Source organism: Physeter macrocephalus, chromosome 20 (genome assembly GCF_002837175.3).
Source record: "Physeter macrocephalus isolate SW-GA chromosome 20, ASM283717v5, whole genome shotgun sequence".
Taxonomy (NCBI): domain Eukaryota; kingdom Metazoa; phylum Chordata; class Mammalia; order Artiodactyla; family Physeteridae; genus Physeter; species Physeter macrocephalus.
The window spans coordinates 12,076,404-12,088,186 of record NC_041233.1 but is presented as its reverse complement, the minus strand read 5'-3'; the positions used below and the strand labels follow the sequence as shown (position 1 = coordinate 12,088,186).

The following is an 11,783-nucleotide window of genomic DNA, read 5'->3' as shown; positions in this document are numbered from 1 at the left end:
CATGGCCGCTGTGCCTGCGCGTCCGGAGCCTGTGCTCCGCAACGGGAGAGGCCACAACAGTGAGAGGCCCGCGTACCGCAAAAAAAACAAAAAACAACATTGAGGACTCCTTCAGTAAGCTTTAAAAACGTATTTCTAAACTTGGACCTATCCTTTAAGAAACTTTCCTAGGAGAAAATTGGCATGTGCTTCATACTGTGTCTTATAAATGACTTACCTTTTTAAAATTACTGTTGCATTTTAGTATTGTAATCCCTTAGAGGCTTCAAAATTTTTTTTTTTTGGCCTGCTAAAATCATGATGTGTTTTCATTCTTGTTCGAGAAAGGAACAATAATTAATTTCATGTTTTCCAGGTAACTAAGCAAGACAAGAACCTCATAAAGCCTCTTTATGACAGATACAGAATTATCAAGCAAATCTTGTCCACGCCTTCCCTTATTCCAACAATTGTAAGTCGGGATGTTTGCATTAACTAGAAATCTGTCCTTGTGCTTTGTATTGATGTTTAGTTAGGGAGGCAGCACCATGAGTTATAAAGGAGCCTTCTTCGCAGGATATGCTGCTAACAAGGCCAGTTGTTATTTCACAAAGTAGAAACGTGGTCTCCCTCAACTCCAATACTATACTTAACAGTGGCTGATAATTAAAACTATTGTGAAACAGGAATAGATAGCAATTCTATTTTTGAAGCCAGTTATTACACTTGCTTTCATTGCTTGGGTGAGGAGAACAACTGATGGATTTTAGTTTGGCATTACCTAATTTACAACAACACAGCTAGACAGAACAGAGCTGTTCTAGTCTGTGTGTTGTTAATTTTTCTCCTTTAATAAGAAAATTGATAGTATGTTCCTTGATATAATGCAGCATTTGTTTTTGGTACCATTTGACCATCTCTATGCAAGATATAAGTAGATTTATTTCAATAGAAAATATGAATACTGAAACTGAGTTAGACTATTTTTAATAAAGAATGATTTATGGGAATACAGAACTTGAAAAGCACCACACATCCTACTCCATCAATATTAGAACAGTCACTTGCTCAAGATATCAATATTAAAAGAAATATTAACAAATTCAAGTATACTTCAACAATTTATATTTCCACAACTCTAAAGACAAAGACAATAGTGATTCATACTCTTTGAAATTTTCCAATTAAGGAAGCATAATTTAAAATGGGGTATGATTTTCAGATTTCCTTGCAAGAAAATCTTTTGGTTGTGATAAGCATTACCTGAACAGGTTAAGCAGTAACTCCATTTTGTTTTGGCCTTCATAAAGCTCTTCCATGAATTTGTCAGTTATCTGAGTAGTCTCTGTATCTGAAAGTGGCCCACACCAGGACCTGATTTGGGGTATTTCTGGATGACAAAAGAAGTCTGTGGTCCATCTCATCCTAACCCATATAACTGTTAAGAAGCTAGGGCCCAGAAGGCCTGGGTGAAAGGGAAGAATTACTAGGCAATGCAGCCCAGATTGGAACATATCCTAGATGTCTGTGCCTACTTTGGCCCAGCAGAGAGATCTGAGCTTGGTGAGCATTTTAGCCCAGGATGGGTGCTTCTTTGCTCATTAACTTCTGCAAGTTTTTTGATGCAACTGAGCAAGAGTTCCTCTTGGTTGCTTTCTTCTTGGTTCTCAGTAGGCCCAGGGATCATCTACTGTTTTTATTGTGTTTATTTATGGTTCCCCTTCCTGGTTTTGCTTCCTCAAGAGGCATTTAGCATTTTGTAACTTTATTTAATTCTTCCTATGATAAGCAGGAGGAAGAAGACTCTGATGAAGACTGTCCACAGGGAAGCCAACAACTTTCTTTGCCAAACCCAGCATCCCACCTTCCTATTGGCGACCACCTCACCTACTCTAATGAGACTGAGCCTGTTCGGCTCCTGCTACCAGATGAAAAGAAAGAAATCAAACAACCAGCTCTCTCCATGTCCAATTTACATGAGGCCACCATGTGAGTGTGAATCCTAAGGGTGGAGTCTCCTTTTAACTCCTTCTGGTCTGGGGGACATTATATGTCCGTACACACAAAATTCAGAAGAGCTATTACACGGTCTAAAAAATGCTATCCAGCAGAAAGCATAATCTGGTTATCCTTTTAACAGGAAAACTGAGAAGACAAAGCCATGAGGAACCAAGCCTCCCAATAAGGTCCCAAGGATGTCATGAATGCTAATGGTCCATTTGCTACACTTGCACATCTTTTCAGCAGGGTCTGGCACCAATCTAATGCTTGGCGGTGTGGAAAGCAGAGTTGGCCTTTGAAAATGCTGGACCAAAAGGAATTGGGATCCTGTGTTGAGTCAGCAGTTGTCAGGGCCTTTATCCTAGTCTGTTCTATTTAGATAAAATGGTTTCTCCAGACTGGGACTTAAGTAAATGAGCTGACCTTTTTCTCCTAATGGCCACTCACTCAGAGTCATTTGGATTTTCATTAGTATTATTATTATTGTTATTATCATTATTCAGTAGCTGGCACTCCTCTTGATCATTTGGCCTTCTTTGGTTTGTATATTACAGGCCAGATCATGAGATATTCTTTAACAAGTATAATAGTGTGGTGAGTATATGCCCCAAGATAGGGATGGAATCCCCATAAATACGAGGCAAGACCAAGCACTAAGTTGCAAGCTGAGATTTTAGTGTGCTTCTATCAGTTGGTACCCCAATTTCAGCTCAGAGAAGAGTGACCTGTTTGGAAGCAGAACATCAGTCCTTCCCTCCCTTTCCTCCTCTTTCCCTCCATCCCTGGCTCCCTCTCTCCTTTTCTTCTCTTTCTTTCTTGGTTGGTTGGTTGGCTGGCTGGCTGGCTGTTCTAAGGCAGCTGTTCTTATCTTCTTGGGGGGTGTTGGACTTTTTTGAAAGCAATGGAATCTTTTACTTTTTAGAAAATGCCCATATATAATTTCAGGGAGTTCACAAACTTTCTGGAACCAGACACAAGTTCCCCAGATAAAAATTCCTGCTCTGAAGTATCTGACTTTTCTCTCTTGTCTTAGAATGAAGTGAGTAGAATCTGTGACATAATTATAGCTTTCTCTGGGTCTTTGTTTCATTCCCAAGGGTTTTGCCATTCCCCCTATACTCTAGATTAAGGGTAGAATTTTCTTTCAAATCTCTCCCTTTTGTGACTCTTTTGTTTAGTCTATCACCAAATACTGATGAGTATTCCTCCAAAATGTCTGTCTCTCCCTCATGTATCCATGTGGCCTTTACCCTCACCACTTTTTATAATGGACTCAGTCTGCTTGCCTCCTGTCTGCCCTTTCCATTTTCCTAGGACATTATTTTCATCAAGTAATGTCCTCAGTGATGTGCTCCCCTATGGTCACGCTCTACATGTGTCATATTTATTCAAAAGACACACTTTTAGGCAGAATACTTCTGTATCATAATATGCTTTTGCTAAATCGGTAACTCTGCTCATGATGAGCTCTCAGTTATGCCAGAGCATATATATTTTACCTGATACAGGCCTGTACTTCTTGACCATCTCCGAGAAACTAGGGCTGACAAGAAGAGACTTCGGAAAGCCTTAAGAGAATTTGAGGAACAGTTTTTTAAACAAACAGGAAGGTAAGTGTGGGCAGAGATATTTTTTAAGCTATTATTTCCTAAAGAACTGCTGTTAAGAGTGAGCTGCAATTTTTTCAGGAACAGTGACTTTATACAAGACATAAATAATTTCCAAAGTGACTTAGACCCAGGATTTGTCTACTGCAACATTTGGGTAGTACCATTATTGGGTATGTTTTATGGGAGGCAGTAGCTATCAAGTATGAGACAGCAAAGCTTTAAAAAATAAAATATTAACTCCCCAAATCCCTAACTTTGCATAATAAATCTCATTACAATTGAATGTACCTAAACCTTAAAAAAAACTATAATATTTTTCAGCCCATATAACCTCTATGTTCTTGGTTACTTAGTTCTACAGGTTACTCCCTACTTTATTAAATAATTCTTCATTTGCTTTAAATATATTCTTTAAGCTTCAGGATCTGCCCTTAATTATTTTATTTCAGGATTTGGTCAAGAGTTCATTCCTATTCTTTCTATCCCTTAAATAAATGTTTCGCTATATCCTCTCTTTTTCTGTGTCAACCCAGTCTCACTATGCACTCCATAAGTTTCTCTAAATTTTGGTGTATTGTGAACAAAATTATATATATGCATATATATAAAATCATGAGAAAAGGATTATTAATCTACTTCTGGAAGAGACAGAGACAAGCCAATTAGCTCTCCTGAGCCTGTTTCCACAGTTGTAAGAGGAAATAATTAGAGTTCCTGGGATACTTTGGGAAGCTACAGTTGTCGTGTGGGACGTCAGTCTTTAAAAAAATTTTAAAGGGTGTAACTTTGCCAAAGTCACAGAGTTATTAGGGTGGCAGAGGTAGGAGTCTGTGCTACACTGGCTCCTCAGTATTCTTCTCCATCTAGGTATCTGCCTTTCTTGAATTGCTTTGATTTCAGCAGCCTCAGGGCTGCCCTGATGGAGAAGAGACTTTTCTAAAAGCATCCTGAAAGTTTGGTCTACTCACCTCTTAGTAACTTTCTATTTCAGTCCTCCAGGGCTGTTCACTAGGACTGGACCTCTCAAACTTTTTGCATTTAGCAAGTACAGATGTAACCCACCTAGTTTTCTAGTGGAATCTTCAAGTTGACTGTTATAAGTCCAAGTTACTTACCTTTCTGCTGATGTTATTTAGTGAGAAATGTTACACAGTTGTTAAATTTAGAATATAAAACATAATTTCTTGTTTTTTTTCCCCATTTCCATTTTTCCCTTTACAAAATTTCCATACAACTTTTACATTTGTTTTTTAACCTATCTGAACCCAGCAATTTATTTTAAGGGTTTGAGAACTTCCCAGTGTGTTACCCAGTCCTGCCAAATGGGTCTGCAATGGTACTTGGCATGCCTTTGACATACAGGGAAGTTAGTTATGTTATGTGTATAGTATTCTAATGCACCAGTGAGTCCTAAACTCACTTCAGATATGCCTAATACTTGATTGCGGTTATATGCCCTCTTGTGGTAATACACTTAAACTAAATGCAGAAGTAGTGCTATATTACAAGTAAAATCAAATAGTTGAATGGCTAGGGAATATGGATCTTGTTTTCCTGAAACATTTCATTGGGAAGGGTTAACTACATAGCTAAAATAACGAGGCAAATGGATTACTAAAAATTTTAAGGTACTATAAGTGTTCTTGGTAATATTCACCATGTGAGAAGCATAATTATCTAGATATGACATTAACAGTTATGAGCCAGGAACTGTGCTAAACACTTTAGTATGTTTTATATAATGAGAAAACTGCTTAAGGAAATACTTAGCAAAAATTTTCACTCTGGCCAATGAACTCTTGTTTATTAGCCAAAATGGAGTATGCAGGACCAGGGACAATTGCATAATGGCTTATAGTATTTCCCTATAAATTAGAACATTTCTTCACTTAGATATGTTTACACAAATCAAGGTGGTATTTAGACACCCAGTTATGATAAGTTTGGCTCAGAATATTGAAGGAAGGCAAAGCAATTATGTTAAATAATTGAGACAACATTTAAGAGGAACCCTGTCTAAAGATTTGTGTGCTGTTCTGAGTTCTGAACTAGAAATTTCAGGGCAGTATATGTAGTGTTACAACATAAGTAGGTAACTACATTCGTAGGGAATCTTTATATAGATTAGCTGTTCTTTTATTTGGAAGTAATATAAATATATCTTTATCAGTACTGGGAAAAGAGAAGGGGTATAGGTAAAATATTAAGTGTTTTCAGCCATACTAATATTGGAGAGTACCTATATTTATCTTCAGTGGCAATTGTGCTTACTTCACCTGTGTACCCACCCCTTGTATTTCAAAGTCATGGGTGGAAATATTTTAAAAGCAGTTGCCCATCTTTATTAACAAAGGAGGAAAGACCCTTCTGAGATCCTGAAGTAACTACTTTCCTTTAGAAAACATATCCTGGCAATGTATTTTTCTGGGAAGGCAATGGTTTCAACTCCAGATGCTATCCAATTATTCTTCAAAATAAGTGTGAAGAACATCTGGTAGTTAGAAGGCATATGTATAAAACTATGTGCATCATCATATGCCTAGTCTTAGTACAACTAGTGTGCAAAGAGAACCACTGAAATTTAGACTCAAATTCCTTAAAAAAACTTCTCAGTGATTCTACTATATATTAGCAGAGTTAGGTATTATAATTACAGGAAAACTTAGAAATATTTCATGTTTGTAAGGTTAGCTACTTAGTTTCTTCTCCTATTACCATAAATTTATAAGTTATTTCTGTTAATGTAATTTCTGTTGTATCTTTAGGTTGATATTTTAAAATACAACTATCACTGTAAGGGCTGAACATTCTACACAGGCATGGATCATGGGAGAATGACTAGATAAGAATGCCTTGAGGGTTCTGGTTTTTATTTCCCTGGTAACTTTTCACTTGCCCCAAGGTTATATGTTTATGCACTGGATATATTTACAAAACACTTAAAATATTTAACTTCTCAGAGTACTGTTATACTGAAACCTAGTAACAGGTGGAAGAGGGAGTGAATGAAGGTAAAAGGGAAGGGAAAAAAAGACATGATGAAAAAATCAAGTGGAAACTGCTACCCTGTACTTTTCTCATGTAAGAGTTAGAAAAGGATTTTTAATGACTTGGTTCATTATTAACTAATGGACGATATTTTGTTTTTTGCAGAAGTCCACAAAAGGAAGATAGGATACCAATGGCAGATGAGTATTACGAATACAAGCATATAAAAGCCAAACTGAGACTATTAGAGGTCCTCATCAGCAAGCAGCAAGATGTGGCCAAAACTATTTGAGGTTCAGGAAATGTTTGTGATCACTTTGACCCAAGATAAGTCAAGTTTATTTTCTTCTGCCGTTCTTGCTAAGTAGTTATGACAAATGAAAATTGAAGCACTTTAGTGTATTAGCTGTTTTTAAGAATGGATGGCAAGTGTAATTATAAATGAGTAGAAGGGATTAAAAAGGGAGGGGTTACAACAAGGAACAGTATAATTGGAAAATAAAATTCAGCCTTCTCCATGCCAGGGAGAAAATGCAGTCAATATAATTATTTCAGAAAACATCTATTTTATCAAATCTAAATAACACAAAGCATCCACCTGTTAAACGGGCTACTGGTTAAGAAAGTCTACTTAGTGTCCAAAGATTGCTTATATTGACATATGGAAAAGAGCATAATTTTAAAAAATCAGTAAGAGGAAGAAAAGAAACTATTTTATGTAGGAAGGAATACAGCTAGTAAGAATGTAATTTATTTGAAACTGCTAATAGATTTTTAAGTGATAAAAAAAAAATCTACTACCTTGTTCCTTAAATCTGCGAGGCTTTCAGTACCCTAAAATATACTAGAATGTGTCACTGATAATTTTTTTATTTCTATATAAAAATAGCACATTATTTTATCTGTTACTTAAAATTTTACATTTCTGATTACCAAAGTTCATTCTGATAGCATGTACTTTGTGCATTATCTTTGTCTATATAACAGATGTTTATATTAAAATAAAATATGGTATTAAAATTTGAAAATAGGTATTTTGGATAGATGTGTCTGTAGTATATAATCTAATGTGATCATAGTTATGATTGCTAATCTTTATTTACTATAAGATTATATAAATATTTTTCCATTGGAAATTTTTTTTTAATGTTCCAAGGTCTATACTTTGTGAAGTCAAAAAACTTTCCCATGAACTCTATATAGTTGTTCTCCATTCTGTATAAAATGAAAGGTTTAGAAATTGTTGCTACGACACCTTGGGAAAGAAGCCAGGATATTTTATTTGCTTCATCCACTTTAGCATGTGCAGTTTTGTTATTTTGTACTAAACCAACCACCTGTTTATTACTTTTGCTTTTGTAAAAATAAGTAAAAGGTCCACATTTTCTCTTGTACCAACCATGTTTATATTTCTCTCTTCTGTAATGTTTAAGCATGATGTTGAACAAATTCACACTTTCACATAGTTTGGATGGGAAGAATATTGACTTTCTGAAGCAGACTATTTCAGAGGCTTATTGTTTTCTCTGTATTTACCTGATATTTTATAAATCAGAATAATGTCCTTCATAAATTTGTTTAATTAAAGTCATCTACTTAGAACAGATACACAACTATTTGAAGTTTACAAACTACATCTTTGATAAGGGAAATGGTTTCATGACATGTATACAATTGCTATTAAAATGTAACTCTATATATTCTATAAGATTGTAAATATTTTATACAGCAATACAAATAAAATATTTTTCTATTATATTTATTATGTTGAAACACAGTAGTTGTTTCCTGTTAGCTAATATAAATAACATAAATAACACTGTCAAACAACAAGTTGGAAGTGCTGACAATTCTAGGCTTCAAGATTTAATTCATGCTGCAATTACACCCTTTCATGCGGTTTGGAATAATCCCAATATTTGCTCAGTAGATTAAAATGAGTGCATATTTAAACACCATTTATAAGCCATTATTTTCCATTATTTTGTATTTCGCTAAAGCAGTTTATATAATTGGTTATGTTTGGCATAAAGGAAAAATTAAAACATTGCAGCATCTAGGCAACAGAGTGTCAGAAGGACAACTTAGGATATTTCAGCATTGAAAGGAGGGGGAAGGGTAGGGAATAGGAAACACTAAAACAGCTCTGAATGAAATTTGATAAGTGGCAGTTTGCTTTTGGTGAGAGCGGCATGTGCATGCTTCAGTGGAAAACATCTGGTGATGAAAATGGACAACAGAGGATCAATGCTCCTAAGGGAAGAAAGGGGACTAAGAATAAGAAAAGTGGGCATTAACGTCCAACACTAATATTACAGATTTTGCAGCTGGGATCTTTCTTTGCATTTGCAGTAGATAAACTCATGAGCTGATGACCAGTGATTTCTGCCACGGTGCCTAGAGAAAGATCCACAGGGTCAGTGTAAATGACTTCTAAAATGACATCCTGGGCATGGTGGTAAACCAACATCCCATCTTCTTCTCTGCAGGTCAAAAATTTATTATCCTTGGAATTTAGTTGAGGAAGGCGCTGCTTACAAAATTCATCTCCTGGTGATCCCACAGGGGCAATGACAAGAATCACATAATGATAAGCAGTGTACATACAGTAGAAGTCCCCAAAGTATAAGTTAGTATTGGGGTTAAAAAGTTTTTCTGCTGCAATCTCAAACCTGTATCTTCCATAAGGTGAATCCTGGGGTGGCTTCCCAGTATTGAATTCAGTGCTGCAGCTGAAGAAGATGCCTTCTAATTTTCCACTGATAGGAGAGCCATGGCTACCACTGTTATCCTTGACAGAGGGCTGCATAGCATTCCCATGATATTCTCTGCAAGAGAAAATAAATGGTCACTGCTTGGTACAACAGTGGTAAAGCTACTGATTTACAGAGTTTAATGGTGATAGGCCTAAAGGTCAACTGTCTACTATTAAAAGCCTGAGTGCTCATCCATCCTACCATCAGATCAAGGAGAATGCATCTTTTAACATTTCCTATAGAAGGCTAAATTTTAGCCTTGACCCTAAGGTAAGGATGCTCTGCTACAAACCTCAGAGGTCTTTTACATAATAAATTTCCTGACCAGGAAAACCAAAGTGAAATGAGAAATCTTATGGCTGAAATCACATCCATTATATGCCTACCGGATTTTAGAAGTGGCTTGGTGAAGAGAAAACTGGATTAACAATACTGGTTAAATATGTTGAATGTTCCTTTAAAGTATGCCAGAATTCAGATCTAAAATGAATATTGTCCATGTACCTTGGTACAAAAGCATCTTCTTTTTTTGCTTTAGTGTTTTTTTTACCCAGACACAGTTTACTAATCAGGTCCTCTTGCCTGCATTTTCCTTAGAATAGAGCTGGTTATCTCCCTTTACCCCACTCTCAGATCTATTCACTACCCTTCTCACCTTCCACTGTGGGCTAGGACTGTATCATCCAGTTCTTCCTGTTCCTTGGTCCCTTCCATTTCACTTATACCAATGGGAGGCACAGTAAGAGAAATGGAAGGGCATCCCATGCTCTTGGATTGGAAGACTATTGTTAAAATGGCCATACTATCCAAAGCCATCTACAGATTTAATGTGATCCCTATCAAATTACCCATGACATTTTTCACAGAACTAACAAGTCACAGAACTAGAACAAATAATCCTAAAATTTATATGGAACCATAAAAGACCCAGAATTGCCAAAGCAATCCTGAGGAAAAAGAACAAAGCTGGAGGCACAACCCTCCCACACTTCAGACAATACTACAAAGCTACAGTAATCAGAACAGCGTGGTATTGGCACAAAAACAGACATGGATCAACGGAAGAGAATAGAGACCCCAGAAATAAACCCACACACCTACGGTCAATTAATCTTGGACACAGGAGGCAAGAATACATAATGGAGAAAAGAGTCTCTTCAGCAAGTGGTGTTGGGAAAGCTTGACAGGCTCATGTAAATCAATGAAGTTAGAACACTGCCTCACACTATACACAAAAATAAATGCAAAGCAACTTAAAGACTTAAATATAAGACAGGACACCATAAAACTCCTAGAAGAGATCATAGGCAAAACATTCTCTGATGTAAATTGTACCAATGCTTTCCTATGTCAGTCTCCCAAGGCAATAGAAATAAAAGCAAAGATAAACAGATGGGACCTAATCAAACTTATAAGCATTTGCACAGCAAAGGAAACCAAAAACAAAATGAAAAGAACCTACAGACTGGGAAAAAATATTTGCAAACAATGTGACTGACAAGGGCTTAATTTCCAAAATATACAAACAGCTCATACAACTCAACAGTAAAAAACAAACAACCCAATCAAAAAAATAGGCAGAAGATCTAAATAGACATTTCTCCAAAGAAGCATACAGATGGCCAATAGGCACATGAACATATGCTCAATGTCACTAATTATCAGAGAAATGCAAATCAAAACCACAATGAGATATCACCTCACACCAGTCAGAATGGCCATCATCAAAATGTCTATAAACAATAAATGGTGGTGAGGGTGTGGAGAAAAGGGAACCCTTCTACTCTGTTGGTGGGAATGTAAATTGGTACAGCCACTGTGGAGAACAGTATGGAGGTTCCTTGAAAAACTAGAGTTAGCATATGATCCAGCAATCCCACTTCTGGGCATATAACTGGAAAAGATGAAAAAAATATTTTACGCCCAAAGACAAAGAAGAAGCCACAATGAGTCGGTAGGAGGGGCGCTTCCACGATATAATCAAATCCCATACCCTTTGGGTGAGAGACCCACAAATTGGAAAATAATTATATCCCAGAGGTTCTCCCACAGTAGTGATAGTTCTGAGCCCCAGGTCAGGCTCCATAGCCTGAGGGTCTGGCAACAGAAGGAGGAGCCTCGAGAGCATTTGGCTTTGAAGGCCAGCAGGGCTTGAGTGCAGGAGCTCCACAGGACTGGGGGAAATAGAAACTCTACTCTTGGAGGGTGCACACAAGATTTCACGTACACTGGGACCCAGAACAAAGCAGTGACTCCACAGGAGCCGGGGCTAGACCACCCTGTGTGTTGTGGAGGGTCTCCTGGGGTGGTGTGGGTTGGCTGTGGTGCAGAGGCGGGGGCAAGGAGACTGGAGGTGGAGGCCCCATAAAATAGGATTGGCATGAGCTCTCTGAGAGGTGGCCATTTTGTCACTGAGACCTGGCTCCACCCAACAGCCTGCAGGCTCCAG

General features: G+C 37.2%; 2 protein-coding genes across 19 annotated transcripts in view; one reads left to right on the top strand and one right to left on the bottom strand.

Moving 5' to 3' along the window:
• The window catches only part of FAM13C (family with sequence similarity 13 member C), a 401,019-nt gene extending 392,683 nt beyond the window's left edge, over positions 1-8,336 (top strand). For 16 of the 18 annotated variants that reach the window (XM_028482088.2, XM_028482086.2, XM_055081352.1 and 13 more), the window contains 4 exons: positions 356-451; positions 1,769-1,968; positions 3,489-3,590; positions 6,744-8,336. In XM_028482088.2, coding sequence (XP_028337889.1) covers positions 356-451; positions 1,769-1,968; positions 3,489-3,590; positions 6,744-6,870 — 525 coding nt within the window. In that variant the 3' untranslated portion in view covers positions 6,871-8,336. The remainder of the gene's footprint in view (positions 1-355; positions 452-1,768; positions 1,969-3,488; positions 3,591-6,743) is intronic. The other 2 variants (XM_024115643.3, XM_028482085.2) reach the window with 2 other exon arrangements.
• Positions 8,337-8,839: 503 nt separating this feature from the next.
• The window catches only part of PHYHIPL (phytanoyl-CoA 2-hydroxylase interacting protein like), an 11,143-nt gene continuing 8,199 nt past the window's right edge, over positions 8,840-11,783 (bottom strand). The window contains exon 4 of the mRNA XM_028482097.2: positions 8,840-9,406. Coding sequence (XP_028337898.1) covers positions 8,872-9,406 — 535 coding nt within the window. The 3' untranslated portion in view covers positions 8,840-8,871. The remainder of the gene's footprint in view (positions 9,407-11,783) is intronic.